Raw genomic sequence first — 16434 nt, 5'->3', positions numbered from 1 at the left:
CTATTTAAAATTGGCACAAAAAAAGAAAGAAAGCTTACATGGATGCAATGCCCTCCTAATTGGTTTCCAGTAGAGATATCAAGATAACTTATTTTCATAATATTATTTCTAGCACTTTAGAGTCTGTGATTAGCCAATGGAATGACTATCTAGAGTGGAAAATCCAGTTGGAGCAGTGGATGGAATCGGTGGATCAAAAGGTGGAACATCCCTTGAAGCCACAGCCAGGTCTGAAAGAGAAGTTCTCCCTTCTGGACCACTTTCAGTCCATCGTCTCTGAAGGGGAAGATCACACCACAGCCCTGCACCGCCTCTCCGCCAAGTCCAGGGAGCTCTACCAGAAGACAGAGGATGAGGCTTTCAAGGAAACAGCTCAAGAGGAACTGAAATCACAGTTTAGTGATATAATGACCGTTGCCAAGGTTAGTGTTTTCTATTGAAGAAAAAACTTCAAGGCTCAGGTAAAGAATATCCTGTGGGTGGAATTATGGGGGAATTAGCTGCTCTAAAACTATTGGCACATTTAGTGAACAGATACTATATAAAGATAATTTCTCACCTATGGACGGCCATGAACTTTCCCTTTCTGCGTTCTTGAGACGACATTTTCTATTCTGAATTTTATGATTTTCTCTGCTTAGAATGTTAGTCCAACCATTTGGGGGGTAAAATTGTTGAACCTCAAATATGAGTGTTTAAAAGTTCTTTATCTTTTGCTGCTACTTATATTTATTATAGTAAATGCAAGTCTATTTACCTCCCAGACTTCAATCACGTACAAAACATTGTGTTTCATTCTCATCATAGCACGAACTACATTTTTCTATTCTCATAGGTATAGGCTCCTTCATGTAATATGGAGATATTTTTCAATTCTCTATCCGAATCTTTACTTTCCTTCACAATTGCTTTTGTATATTTGTGACAATGTTAAAGAAAAGAAGAGAGATTTTTTTTTCACTTTTTTTTTAGTTTTTATTTTGGGCAGTCTGTCTGCATTATTAACAATTATTAACATATGTATTTGTTTTCTTAATTTTTATTTTAGTAGTATTTAAGATAAAAATCAATAAGCCATACATCTGAATTCTAACATCACGGTTTGGATATGTGACTTTGGGCACATTACTTGACTTCTGTAGCAGCTGTAAGTGTCCTTTCCCCTAAAATGGTGATAATAATAGTATCACAACATCACAGAGCTGTTGTGAGGATAAAACAAGCAAATGCATTTAACACACTGAGTGCAATGTTTTACATAAAGCCAGCACAAATAATTTCTTAAATGATAAGAATTGTTATAATAATTATTACTAAGCAGATTAGTGAGAGATGTTAGTCACCGTTTATCAAGCACAGATTTTTATGCAAAGCTAGGCAAAAGTAAAATTATAGGCAAAAGGGTTTTATCCTCCAAGTCTTGTAGTCTAAGATTTGATATTTTTACTTTACCACATTAAACACACAGAAACTTCAAGAGTAAGAATAATGTTTTCTGAGATCATTAAAAAGCCAACATCAACTCTGGCTGGTGTGGCTCAGTGGACTGAATGCCAGTCAGCAAACCAAAAGTTTGCAGGTTCCATCCCCAGTCAGGGCACATGCCTGGGTTGCAGCCCATGTTCCCCAGCTGGGGGCGTGCAAGAGGCAACCAATTGTTGTATCTTTTGCACATTGATGTTTCTCTCTCTCTCCCTCCCTTCCCCTGTCTCTAAAAAGTAAATAAATAAAATCTTTTTAAAAACCCCAATATTACACTGTTGTCTAATTTTATATTCTCAATAGTGACTACTGCTAAAGTAGCCTTTTTTCTGTTTTCTAGGAGAAAATGAGGAGAGCGGAAGAGATTGTGAAGGACCATCTAATGTATTTAGATGCAGTGCAAGAATTTACAGATTGGCTCCATTCAGCAAAGGAAGAACTTCATCGCTGGTCGGATATGTCTGGAGATTCATCAGCCACCCAGAAAAAGTTGTCTAAAATTAAGGTCAGAAAATAGACAGATACTATAACTTCACTGCTTCATTGGTTCTTGTTATAAAGACTCTATAGATTTGATTCTATTATTTAAAATGTTTTCTTCTGTTGTTGGTGTTTATTACCTTGCACCTCTTGAATTGTAAACATAAGCAAGAGAGAAGAAAGGAATTCAAAACACTGCATTGTGAGCAAAATGTCTGTGTATGCTTCTCCATGCAAATGTGCTTATTGCTGTGGTGTGACAGATTCAAAATATACGCCAGCTTGGAGCACTGATGAAACTGGGTATCTTCCTCTAGAACAGAAGGAGAAAAGTTTATGTACAATAACTTAGTTAAAGGCTTTTGAACAATAAGTTGGAAATGTCATTCTAGACATTTTATTCTGCTTTCCTAGCTAACAGTACAACAGCATAGTGAAAGTCAGTACTTCAAAGGATATTAAAATGATCACCCATAAGGGCAACTTATAGCAAAAAAAAAAAAAATCACACACCTCAGAGAACTAGAGATTTTAGTAACTTTTAGTTATTTCTAGTGGCTTGAATATTATGGTACATTGCGATAATTTTCCTCACATGGAAAGTAATAGATTTTAATCTAAAAATTAAGCAGTGATGAAATCCTTAATGTTTGGTTAGAGGAGGAAATGTTGGGTATCCATAGTGTAACCGTGGTCAGGAATTTGAAGCTCAAATTGTACCATAATCTCTGGATGTCAGATCATAAAAACCATGAAAGCAATAGATGATGATAATGATAATAACAGTAATAACTACAATCTGAAGATTTCATTCTACGGGCTTACCTTATTTAAATCTTACAGTGATTGTGAGGTTTTAAATGAGATAATCACCTAACGGCATATTTTAAGTTTTTATTATCTGTGTGATCCTTTAAAATACTTCTGTGACCTATTTCTCAGGAACACTTCAGTGTATTCCTCCCTCCACCCATTTGTGCAGCCAGTGTTGTGAATGAATCCCTCAGGGAACTCCCCAGGTAGTAAGGAATGATGATGCGCGAGCTGCTGTTTGTTAAATAGTCGACGAAGTGTAGCGGCAGCTCCCCATGCATTTAGAGTTCAGGCTCCGGAATCAAAGCCCCAGTGCGTCAGCCTGCCTCCACTGATTCTTTACCTGTGTCTTTGGGCAAGTCACGTGGTGTCTCCAGCCTCAGCGTACTAACTGGTAAAATGAGCATAACCATAGTGCCTGCTCACAAAGTAATTTTGAGGACCAAATTAGATCATGCACACCAAACATGTTCCATCATGCTTGACACATAGAATGCATCGATGAAAAAATCCAATGAATTTGGTAAATGAGTAATTTAATTGGCTATGAAGGGACTGATAATGTACTAAAAGTCCAGAGTGATGGTCAGGACATCACCCAGAGTCAATAAAGCTATGTCCATCTGAGAAAAACAAATGTAGGCCGAGCAGATGGGTTATAATCAGAGGGAAAAAGGAGGAGTTCACTTGTGAACAGATGGAATTTGGACTGCGGGGTTGGTGATGTCTAGGAGACAAGTGAATGTTCACGTCTGAATTTCAGGTGAGGAGCCCGGATTGATGATTGATGACACAGAATTGGAATGGTCGCATATGATCTGCAGTTGAAATCACCAGAGTGAATGACACCGAAACCTACATAGAAAGCAAGCAGAACCAGGGGCACAGAACCCAAACTATCAATATTTAAGGGACCATAGAAGAGCATTGGAAAGGGAGAGGGAGAAAAGGAGAAATAATAAGAGGAGGACCAGGAAGGTGTGGTGCCCCCAAAGCCCCTAGTGGAGAAGGAGGTCCCCAACACAGGAGCAGCAAGAGGCAGCCATTAGGAGGAGGACCAAAAATGCTCACTGGACTTGGCAGTCAGGCTATTCAGCAGCCACTAAGCTATTGCCACAGACAGGGGAGGGGAGAGACTGGTCACGTGGCTTTGGGAGTGGTAGGGTGGAATCAGAGATGGCAAAGCAAGACTAATGTTTTGAAAGGAGGAGATTAAGACAATTCCTTTACAAGGCTGCTTCCTGGGTTGTCAAATACTTTAAAAAGAAAAAAAAAGCTTTTATGAAATAATTCAAAAAATATAGGAAATGTGGGAGAAGTTGCTGACAGACAGAAACTGGAATTTGGGAAGGGGAAAGGGAAGCCTCTCCTAAGTCAGGTCAGGCCTAGATGTGGGCTGGCGTGTGGGTGAAGAGAAACCCCAGAGGAAACAAGTAAGCTCATCCTGTGTCCTTCAGAGCCATCCCTGCCCACCCCTGGGAGTAACCCCTGAGAACAGGTGTCTTCAAAGCCAAATACGTGTGTGTAAGGGGGTGTGTGTATGCATGTGTGGGCGTGTTCACATAGTATTTTTAAAGAGTTTAAATATGAGACAAGGGAATACGTGTAAAAGCCTTTTTAAAACACTTTAATATGATCATTTTAATTTATTTAAAATCGGGGTGAGTGGAGTTAGTGATTGCATATAGTGAAACGCCCCATTTTAATGCCAAAGAAAACTGGGATGATGCGGTAGGGAGTGCATCGGGAAACGGATTTTTGACAATTGATATTTTCTGAACTCCACACTGGAAATCACTCATGGAAGCAACTGCAAGTATTTAAACCCAGTGGTTAGACAGGCAATGGGATAGAGACCCTGGGCAAAGCCCAGCCCTGCTGCAATCCTTGCTCCCTTGCCCGTCAATGGAGAGCGGCGATTTTCAACCCGTGTGTTGCAAGAAGTTTTAAACCATGCAACACCCGACTATTAGTCAGGGACACTGACCTCTGTTCCCTTTTTCTGATTGTCACAGAAAAAAATGACAACAGCCAACACAACAATAACCTTCTGGTGTAAATAAATCAAACTTATACTTATTTTCTTGTCAGATCAGCTAAAAATATATTTTTGGTGTGCCATAGAATTTTAGTAATTAGTTTATGCATATCATGAGGCAAAAAGAGGTTAAAAATCCCTGATTTCGGGAGAAGTATGGGTCTGCATATTGACAGAAGCAGTAAACCATAGACAAATATTTAAGTCACCACCAAAACAGTTTTGCACATTCAAACAACGCCAGGTTTCAGGGTCGCTGTCATGACTGTTTCAGGATGTTTGGGATTTCCACAGTTTATTTTTTGCCACAAGCCTTGGTGCTGAGGATGAGAATTATCTGCTGTTATAACGTAGGGGCGGGTGGACGGATTGATTCCGGTTCCCTGTGGCACACTTGCTAAAACTTCCCAGCAGGATGGGGTCCCCCTCTGTACATATTTGGAAACTTGCTGTGACTCAGCCTCCTCGGTTACCATGGTGACATTCCATCGCAGGAGCTGATGGATTCCAGAGAGACCGGGGCAGGCCGCCTAAGGAGAGTGGAGGCACTGGCTCCTGCAGTGAAACAGAATACAACGGCCGGCGGGGGTGAGCTCATGGACTCGGAGATGCAGGCCCTTCGTGCCGACTGGAAGCAGTGGGAAGACAGTGCGCTGCACACACAGACCAGCCTGGAGAACCTGGTTAGCCAAATGGCCCTTTCGGAGCAGGAGTTCTCGGGCCAAGTGGCTGAACTGGAGCAGGCCCTGGAGCAGTTCAGTGGGCTTCTGACATCATGGGCTCAGCAGCTAGCTGTCCTGGAAGGCAAGAACACAGACAAGGAGATAGTGGAGTGCTGGAAGAAAGGACGAGTAAGTTGGCTTCCTGGTTGCTGTTGGTGGTTGTGCTGAAAATTTGGTTTGGTTCTCATTGTTGCTAAAAAAAAAAAAAAAAAAAAAACTAAAAAAAAAACCTTGCTAATTAAAACCACACAACGTTCAGACGTGGAAGAAATAAGTATTTCTAATTATATTTGCAAATCAGATCTGTTTGCTTTTCTCATAAATCAAACTATTGCAAAGATAAAGATAGAGGAGAGAAGTTACTACGTACCACAGAAAACAGTTATTGTTAGTGGAAGTATTCTACTTTCATTCTTATGGTGTAAGAGTTTGTAACACTGTGTTTCGCCATTCAGTCTGAAAAATGGCCTGTGGGTAGAGGCATAAATAGACTAGACGGAGAGTCATAGCTGTTTTCCTGCCAGTGAATTATTTACAACAATTAAATGATTGAATTTACAGCTTTGAAAGCAACATTCAGTAATCTCCTAAAGCACAACTAATAGTTTTCACCCTGATCAGCTCTCCTGTGTGTCGTTTTGACAGCTGGGCTGGAATTAACGCATTTTCGGAACTCCTGTGTCACGCTCGTGGGTTGCCTTCTGGACATTTTTTTTTTTTTTTTAACTAATGGCAGCCCTTTCAGAATGAGAGAAAAGGAAGCATAAAAGGGATAGTGAAGAATGGGCAGAAACTTGAGATCTTCTTTCCCTCTTTACTGTTAAATGCTATCTTAGAAAGACTTTCTTTCAATATTTGCAGGTTAATAATGCTCTGAATTGTGGATGTCCTTAAAAGGAAGTTTTAGTAAACTTCTCTGTCTATTTATGTTATAAACGGTTCAAATTCGCTCCAGCTAGTAAGAAACTCGTGCAGTATTTCCCACATTGTCTTGTTTTCAATCAAGTTTTTGGAACAGAGGGAGCACACCGCAAAGGACAACTCTATATATAATCTTCTCTTTATGCTATTTTATTTATAATGTTTCTAGGTTATATATATATTTTGGATACCCTTCTTGTCCTTTAGGCTTAAGCACGAGAATAAAGTGTAGAGAGCTGTTTTGTAAAACAGCGACAAGGACGTTGGTAGTGATTTCACGTGGTTAGTATTATTCACTCTGATAGCAAAAAATCTGTTATAATGTTTTAGTTCTATGTTGTTTCCCTTCCCTTTCCTACCATGAATATGGGTGAAATTTTTTAAAGATTTGGTGGTATTTAAATTATATTTCTATTATATTACTATTCTTAGCTATCATTTTTTAATATTGATCCTGTTAGTGAAAATAATAGGTGAGGCCTACAGAAAAGTAATGCGAAAGGAAGTGTAGGTTTTCGAGAGTGAGAACAAGTCAAAGGCAACAGCCCCTGCCTACATCGAGGTCCACAGTTGGCTCTATTGGATGACAGTACTACATTACCTCTAAATACTCAAACTTTCTTATTTTAATAAGGTCATTTTATGTAATAATGGGGACAATAAGAAAAGAAATTATAATCCTGTGATGGGATAAAGGTGCTAGCTAATGATGCTACCTGTGGTGTAATCATTTTGTAATATATAAATGCACCAAAGCCATGAACTTTACCCCTTAAACTCATACAGTGCTGTATGTGCACCATATCTCAATAAAGCTGGAAATAATCTTTGAAATGTTTAAAAATTGGAGACAGTACTCCCATTACAATGAATGCATGGGAAAGCTTCACGAAACAATGGATTTGCCGAGGCCCCTATGGCTCCGTTTTGCTGTTAGGGAGGGCTTGTCATTGTCAGCAATCGTGGTAATACTCATGAGCCTTCACAGGCTTTTACCTTCTCTTCTGCAACTAAATGCTGACACTCAAGAAATCTTTTTAAAAATAAAATGGACTATTATCTATAAACTATATAAATCATGTCACAAAAAATTTTTGTTCACTGTGTTTGTAAAACTCCTGTCTCTTAATATCCATGGACAATTAGTGTTGGACATTTAATAGTTTCCTTAACCTGTACAATGTCTAAGGGGAAAAAAGTGCATCCCAGGACTTAACCAACATAGAAGTATATAACCTGATATTTATAGAAGGAAGATTCCAATAATATCCTTTAATTTATGGTGAAGTTAGAGAAAAAAATTTCAGTGTAAAATTTTGGTCAAAACTTCACTTTTGATAGCACCTAATACATAGATAAGTGACTCATTTGAGTCTCCGGGGTTTTTCACTTACTTCTTTGGTAAGTTTCTTTGGTTCTTATAATGTTCCTCCTTGAATAAAAGATTCAATATGAGGTAAAAGAGTAGTTACTAGTTTAGCAGCTAGAGTTTCAGAGAGAAACTTCCTAAGTATGATTTATGAATCTTGTAAATAAAAACATTTTAGAGGCTTCTAGCCTGGCACTCAGCTAAATAAAGAAGCTTAAAGCTAAGAGAACACCATCCCTCCTCTCGGAGCCACGGTCCAGGTGGAAAGGCCAACACGCTCAGAACCAGTGGGAACATACCAGCAATGAGTGCCAAGTGGTGGCTGTGTGTTCTCAGCGAGAAGCCCCTAGGAGGTGAGAAGGAGGGCAAGGCATCCTTAGGGGAGGTGTTACTTGAGCTGAGTCTTGAGGGGTAATTACATACTGGCCGGATCTGTGAGACGGTGGAATGGCATTGTGGTACAAAATTACTGAGGAACGAGAAAACACAGGACAGAAAACCAGATAACAGGATTCAAATTAAGAGGCTATTGTGCCATTCTGGAAAGAAACGACAAACGTGTCAATGGAGGCTGTGAGAGTCGAGATGCAGAGGCAGCTGATTGAAAGAGCTCTCTAAGATGCAGAACAGACCAGACAGCATTAGCTCGTGCGTGGAGTGAGAAGGGAAACGGGCGAGGCCGGGCGAGGCCCGGTTTCCTGATTTCAATAAGGTGGGGGACAGTGGTGCCATTTACTGGGATGAGGAGTGAAGCACAGGCCTGGTTTGTTGAGAGGTGCGGTTCGCCTACAAATCTAGGCCATCTCGCGATAAATATCTCTGAGAATGAAAATAGTAACAGCAATAGCTCTCTGAGTAGTTACTCATCTTCTTGTCCCTCCTGTTTAATTCTTCTTCTTATTATTCACCTTGGCAATGCCATTATCCACACACTCCCATTTAAATATTTGAGAGTCATTGACTTGCTAATTTTACTTATCAGGCACTTATTAATGTGCTAGAAACTGTGTAAGTATTTGACACCCAGGGTGTCATTTGCTCTTTGTGTGACAATCCTTTGTATGACTCTGTGGACCGTGGCCTTCATTTCAAAGATGCAGTTGTCAAGCACCAAGACTTTATTTTGGACTGATATTCACAGAACTGTGATTATTCACGAGCCTCATACCTTTAGTCCTGTTGGGGTGGGGGATCCCAGAATTCAGCAGAATGATTGGCACATGGCAGCCATTTAGAAAATATTTCATTCATGCTTTTATATGAATGAAAGTATGAAGTAAATGAATTACTATTTAAATCAAACCTGTGGATTGTAAGGATTTTTTAACATGAAAGTTAATTTAACGTACTACACAAAATCAATTGCTACATTATATGTACCAAAAATAAGTGTTGCTTTCCTTTGAAATGATTTCTCTTTCATTTTAAATAATATATATATTTTCTGATGGTCTAGTCAGACTGTTTTTAAACAACTCAGGCTACTTTCTCTTCTTTTTTGTCATCCTACTTTAAGTTATTTGACCACTTGATCACTTTTTTTTTTAATTTTTACTGTTATTCAGTTACAGTTGTCTGCATTTTCTCTTTTTGATAACATGTCACACTAGAGTGCCTATCCATGGCTAGAAAAGGATGCAGATTAGCCATGTGGTGTTATTTGCCATGGGGGAATCCTGAAAATAGGCCGCATTTCCTTACTGAATCTATGTTGGCTCTCCCCTCACTAATAAGATAAAATACAATTTATGCATTTATAGTATGAAGATGTGGAAATTACCTAGTTCAAACGCTTGCCCCTCCATCTTGTTATTTCCTAACAGGAGGTACTGGATGCTCTACAAAAAGCAGAGCCTAAGACAGAGGATCTCAAGTCTCAGCTGAATGAACTTTGTCGATTTTCCAGAGACCTGAGTACATACAGTGGAAAAGTTTCTGCCTTGATTAAAGAATATAACTGGTGAGCAGGAACTTAATTGGTATTTAAAATATTTTCATACAAATAAGGAGCTAGAGGTTTGTATATGTTAAGGTGAGATTTCAATATTAATATAAATTAATCATTAAATACATCACTAAATGACATGAATACATTCTCTAAGAATCGTTGATTCTATCAAACATTATTTTAATCTCCTTTATCGTTCCTTCCCTTCCATGAAATGCTTCCAACCATGGATCCAGTCTTTGTCTGCAAGCATCCAAGGGCTGTCAGAATAAAGAGCAGATTTTACAGCAAAGATTTCGAAGAGCCTTCAAGGATTTCCAGCAGTGGCTGGTTAATGCAAAAATCACTACCGCCAAATGTTTTGATATACCTCAAAATATTAGTGAAGTTTCAACAAGTCTTCACAAAATACAGGTAAGAGTGTTGTTAATTAATTCTAATGATGGAACTTAAGTGAATTAAAAAGGTGCCTCAAGATCATTTTAGAAGCATATTTAAAATTTTGCTTAAAAAACTCAACTTTCAATTAAATCCCTACTTGAAACAACTGACTGTGGAGATGATGAGAAACTAGTCCATTTATGTAAATGCATGCTATTTTATATACATTAATAGGGATTGAGTGACAAGCACTGTACCTGAGCACTCAAAGCTGATTTTTTCATTTAATTTTTACGGTAACATCATCAGAGATGGTAATAGAGCCTTAGTCACTTAATATATACAATGAAAACTGTTTATTCCTTCTCTGCGATTTTATTGAGCAAGAGGTGGAAAAATCAATGTATTTTAAAGCAGAGAGCATTTTATGGTACCTAGTCTTACGTATTTCCTTGTAGGAATTTTCGTCAGAAAGTGAAAATGGACAGCACAAGCTAAATGTGATGCTCTCTAAAGGGGAGCTTTTGACTGCTCTGTTGACCAAAGAGAAAGCCAATGGTATCCAGGCCAAAATGGCAAATTCAAAAGAAGATTGGAAAAATTTTCATTCGAATCTTCACCAAAAGGAATCTGCCCTGGAGGTATAACGGAACCAACCATGTGGACATATTCTGCGTCGTTTGTGGGTGATGATGACATTCGTTCAACCACACTCCCAAAGTATCCAAGTACCCTTGTCAACGATTCGGTCATCCCTGTCTAAATATAAATGGGTAGCTAGATAACACCCAGAAACGGCTCAGTGTCCGAAGTGGGAGCCTCACTGAGGAATTAAGTCGCTTGCATAGTAGGGGCTTTTATCACAGACCATAAGAAACAACTGGTTTTCGTTTTAAGCATGTCACTTAATCTTTCACTTGAAATCCCTTAATTTTGGAAGTTGTTCTAGGAGAATGAGCAGAGGTATCTCTGTAAGGCTACAAAACGCTATAGATGAGAAGGCATATTTTAAATAATGCAAATATCAAGTAGTAGGCTTTAGGAGTTAAGTATGCGAACAGACAATGTTTATACAATTTCATTTTATCTAGAGACAACATAAGTCGAATTTATTTTAACCATAACATAATTACTGCCACAATGCAATTTTTTTCCTCGTGAGACCATCTGTTCTGTGTACCAACTCTTCTGTTGGAGGAAAATTTAGAGACACAAAGAATATTTTTTTCTTTTAAAACAACTCTTCCTGGCAAAATAGATACTTAATTTGATTATTACCATGGGGAAAAGATAATAATAGAGAATGAATACTAGAAAAAGAAAATGTGTATTTCCCCAGTTCTTCCCTCACCCTAGGCCACCGTGTTCTCCTCTGGGTGCTGGCTATGCTGTCATGGTGGGCAGCCTCCACTTACTAGGGAGTGATAATCATTGTGCAGTGCCCAGAAATTCACTCTTAAATCTGCAGGGGCTGTTAATGCAATGTGGTCTGGGCTCTGATGTGTCTGCTACTGAGGGTAGTACATCTAGCAATGACAGCAAGATTATCTAGTTCAAGAGATGTCCAGGAGGAGAGTAAATGAATAGGTCAGGAATAGCCTGCCTCCCTCCCTTCCATGTCTCCCTCCCTTCCATGTCTCCCTCCCATCCTCCTTCCCCTCTTTCCTCCTTCCCTCCGTCCCGTCCTTCCTTACTATTAGTGAAACACACATAATATAGGATTAACACAACTTTATAACACAACTTTTGTATTATATTTCTGACTATGCCCCTGTTGCTCTGCTCCTCAGTTCTGCAGAATTAAACTCCTGATCATGGCCCTTAGTTTGCCCTTTGGTGGCCGCATGAGACTCCAACAGCAAGGAGATGGAAATGCCTTGAATTTATTAATTTATTTAGTTATTCAATGGATATTTTCTGAGCACCTTCCATTTGCCAAGGACGATTCTAGGCTCTGGGGATATAGCAGAGAATAATAAAGCAGAACAAAATTCCTGACCTCATGAAGCTTAAACTTGAGTAGATACTCCAGGAACTTTCTTGGTATTTTACTTTGTGAAGCACCTTTAACTTTCCCAAGTATCCCCATGACTCTCCATCTCCCTCCAAGGTGACTATGGCAGGCATGGCTGTCAACAGCAAATGTGACAGAAGTGGGTGCCAAGTCTGATGTGGGCTGGATAATTACGGAAAAGTTCATTTTCTAAAAATATAGGTCCAGTTGGACGGGGTGGGGAAGAGCAACAGGGAGAAAAGTGGAGACAACTATAACTGAACAATAATGTAAAAAAAAAGTATGTCCATTAAAATTTCTTCAAGGATGTTCAAAAGTTATACAGGTGCTAAGGGAGAGGATAGAAGGTCCCAGATATTGGGAACGGGGCAAGGAAGAGGGGAGGGGTCAATAGGGCCAGACTGAATGCCAAGTGAAAGAGTTTGCACTTGCTATTAAAACGTTTTTCTGTGCCTAATATTATGTGAAACCTCATAGAATCTCAAGATCCAGATGAAGGACTTTGAAGTGAGTGCTGAGCCTGTCCAGGACTGGCTGAGCAAAACGGAGAAGATGGTGCGTGAGAGCAGCACCCGCCTGTATGACCTGCCAGCAAAGAGGAGAGAACAGCAGAAGCTGCAGGTGACCAGACCCTTGGCCCGCATGGCCCCATCTTCATCCCCATCTGTGTACGCTGTGTGTCCAGGGGCTCACCAAACACCCTGGAATTAGATGATGCTGTCTTGAGATAGAGTGTACCCTCTCCCTATTTCTGATGGATTTTATGTTTTCTGGCTTTCCTTTGAGGTCGATTTTTTTTTATGTCCTACAGTCCATACTGTGTGTAGCTTGGAAATGATAACGCCTCAGGGCAACCTGTGGCTCGCCGGTATTGATTTCCACGTCCTCCCAGCCAGAGCTTCGTTGGCGATGTGCTTTTCCCCAGCTTCTTAATAGTGACTTGCTTGTGCTTTTCAGTCTGTCCTTGAGGAAATAAACTGCTACGAGCCTCAGCTCCACAGGCTAAAAGAGAAAGCGCAGCAGCTGTGGGAAGGACAAGCTGCCAGCAGGAGCTTTGCGCACAGAGTGTCGCAGCTGTCTGCTCAGTATCTAGCGCTAAGCAATCTAACAAAGGTAACGCCCGCCATGTGCCGTGTGTGAGTGTGGTACTGATGTCACAAAGCCAGAGTCCCGGTGGGGCTGGGCAGGGTGTCGGCCCTACAGGCCCCGGTCGGGAGTAAGGCCTGTCAGTTTCTTCCCAGCCTCTCAATCGGAGTCTGTTATTCGTGTTGCGTCATCTCAGTGTGGTTGTCCAAACAGAACGAGGGAGGGCTCAGAGATTGAAGGGACTTCCCATGTCTATTATTGCACAAAACATTCCCTTTTATACTGACTTGGCATGTTCTCTGGAGCTTTTGTTTTGAAAACTCAATGCATAAACATAAGGCAAAATTCAGTTCGGGGTATAAGGAATCTCAGATTAAATTACTTTAGAAAAACATGCATTCAAAGCAGTTTAAATTTTAGTGGACTAAATAAAATGAGTTTGGGATCACTTTTAAAATTTGTCTAAATTCTTTATATTCCTTCCATAGGGGTCAAGGGCGTGTTGAGGTGAGATTTTTAGTTCACTCCACAGAGCAGAGCTCAAAACTGACAACGATTTGTTTCACCGATTAAATTTCTTTTCTAACAGCCTAGAAAAAAGTAAACGGGATCCCACTTGGTCTCCTTTAGAGCGTTCAGCTGAGGCGACACAGATGGTCTGGGGCAAGCCTGCTTTGAGCTTTATGTGGCTTGTGACATTTGTTCCCTATATTTGTCTTTTGCATTCAGGTCTTAGAAGGTAGGGGTCCTCCTGTAATTTAGTCTTCTTTACTATGGCATCCCCTATTTTAGTGTGGACGCCCTTCTGGCTCTGCTATTTTGGATCCTCAATAAGACGCCATGGGCACAGTCACACTAATATTGACTTGGAGTAAATAGTCTATGTTTACGCAGATGCTTTTCCTATTAAGCATTATGCTAAGTGAAGTAAGCCCATCAGAAAAGACAATTACCATATGATATCACTCATATTTGGAACCTAATGATCAAAATAAACTAACAAACAAAATAGAAACAGACTCATAGATACAGAACAGACTGACAGCTGTCAGAGGGGAGGGGGGATTGTGGGGCTGAGTAAAATGATGAAGGGATTAAGCAAAAAGCAAAAAGAAAGAAAAAAACTAATAGACATAAAGTAAGTTACAGTTTTTATCTTTAGAAAATCTGGCTCATATGTAAAATTAAAATTAATTGAGGACAAGTCCATGAGTCCTTTTTTCTTTTTACTCAGTCCCTCTCCCCCCCCTCCACTAGCTGTCAGCCTGCTCTCCATCTACGACCCTGTCCCCATTTTCCTTGTTAGTTCAGTTTGTTCATTAGATTCCACATATGAGTGACATCATATGGTATTTGTCTTTCTGGTGATCGCTGGGGGCAGGGGGTATAAAGGGACTCCATCGTAATGGAAAATATACAATGAAGATTAAATAAAATAAAATAAATTAATTAAGGACATCTTGGTATTCCTTTGTATGTTTTTAGATACTAATTATCAATAGACATGTGGATGCTTTAAGAGCCGCAAAACCACACTTATAAACTTCACTATTTTTGATATGACTTATAATTAATAAACAAAATCCTATCTATGGTTCCAGCTTTTAAATTTTTGTGGCATTACGAAATCTTTTGCTAACAATGTAAGTCATGTGGTATCCGTTAAGCCAAATATGATGATGTGAAAGCTAGAAACTGCTTTGAATGATCTCCCAGATAATGTATTAGGAAAAATTTTACTGATTCTGAAAAAAAAATGTCACCATAGTCATAGAGAAGAATAGCAATTAGGTTGAGGGACTGTACATTGTAATTGTAAATTATCCGTTTTCTGCTCTCTGACCTAGGGAGTCTCACCCTTTTACTATTAGGCAGAGTTCACACATCTCATAGGTTAATGCGGCCAGGCATCATCTCTGAGCAGCACGAGACCCTGGGCCCGTCACTGTTATTTGAAACAAATGGTTAGCTCTACAACTTGAGTAGCTTCACACGGGGAGGTCTCTGTGGAATGGACAGCTGGAAAGCCGTGTCTGTCCTTTCCAGGAGAAAGTGTCCAGACTGGACAGAACTGTGGCAGAGCACACTCAGTTCTCCCTCGGGGTGAAAGAGCTGCAAGACTGGATGACGGACGCGGTTCACCTGCTGGACTCTTACTGCCACCCCACATCCGACAAAAGTGTGCTGGACAGCAGGATGCTCAAGCTGGAGGTAGGCCTCCTTAGGAAAATATCTCTAATTGACAGAATTTGTTTTCTGCAAAATTCCTTAAGTCTCCACCTGCCTGGTGTTGCTGTGTCTCAGAGGGCATCTCAGAATGCTCTATTTGCTCAGGGCGGGCAAGCCTAAGCACCCTGAATCATTTGGAACAGGTTCACACATAAATGCTTCACAAAAATAAAAGAGCAGCCCAAAGAAGGTTATTTGCTTGACAGCCAGTTAAGAGGCTAGTTTCAAATCACATCACTGACACATTTATTCTGGGGAAATATTTCACTGAAACATTTTATAGGGCAAAACATTTTTCATCTTGTTCAACTGACTTGCCTGCCTATATTATTTGGCCAATTTTTCCATCCCAACATATTGTTCTAGTTTCCATTAATGGTAAAATAATGATTCTTCATTCGTTCGCCTCTCATTCATGTACTGGGTGTCTTCTAGGAGGCTGTCATTCTGTCTTAATACCAAGGATTCAGAAATGAACAAAATATCATCAGTGTCCACAAGGATTTCATTTTCAGGTGCTGGAGGCTGAAACTCAGAGGCAACCAGAGCAGATGAGATGATGCTTATGGTTAGAGACATGCAGAGTGGAGCCAGGCAGGAGGGATGGGGTTAAGAGTCAGAGCAGGTTTCTCAAGAAGTCTGATACCTAAACTGATATTTGAGAAGACTGCCACATGAGCAAAAGCCAGAATAAACAAACAGCATGGCGTGTGAGAAATTGCCAGCAGCTCCTTCACGCTGCAGCAAAGGTCGGTGCCGGTGAGTGGCCGAAGCTGAATCTGTAGAGGTTGTCCAGACCCAAATGGGGGAGAGAGATGAAGCTTTGCCTCTTGGGTGATAGCACCAGTTTCATAGCTTTGATTCAAACTTCCTTCTAAATAGAAAAAGATGAGTGCTTATGAAGGACTTGAAATGTATAAATTAATACATAAAATAAATTACATGTCTTTG

At 40.0% G+C, this 16434-nt stretch overlaps 1 protein-coding gene across 2 annotated transcripts in view; it reads left to right on the top strand.

Annotated features, from left to right (window-relative positions):
• SYNE1 (spectrin repeat containing nuclear envelope protein 1) overlaps positions 1-16434 on the top strand; it is a 389799-nt gene that overhangs the window by 187146 nt on the left and 186219 nt on the right. For both annotated transcript variants that reach the window (XM_045188911.3, XM_053914376.1), the window contains 9 exons: positions 113-422; positions 1823-1987; positions 5308-5664; positions 9649-9785; positions 10010-10187; positions 10613-10795; positions 12646-12789; positions 13126-13281; positions 15301-15465. In XM_045188911.3, the coding sequence (XP_045044846.2) occupies positions 113-422; positions 1823-1987; positions 5308-5664; positions 9649-9785; positions 10010-10187; positions 10613-10795; positions 12646-12789; positions 13126-13281; positions 15301-15465 (1795 nt within the window). The remainder of the gene's footprint in view (positions 1-112; positions 423-1822; positions 1988-5307; positions 5665-9648; positions 9786-10009; positions 10188-10612; positions 10796-12645; positions 12790-13125; positions 13282-15300; positions 15466-16434) is intronic.

This window comes from Desmodus rotundus, chromosome 11, assembly GCF_022682495.2.
Source record: "Desmodus rotundus isolate HL8 chromosome 11, HLdesRot8A.1, whole genome shotgun sequence".
Lineage (NCBI taxonomy): Eukaryota > Metazoa > Chordata > Mammalia > Chiroptera > Phyllostomidae > Desmodus > Desmodus rotundus.
Note: the sequence above shows the minus strand (reverse complement) of the source record. Positions and strands in the feature narration are given on the sequence as shown.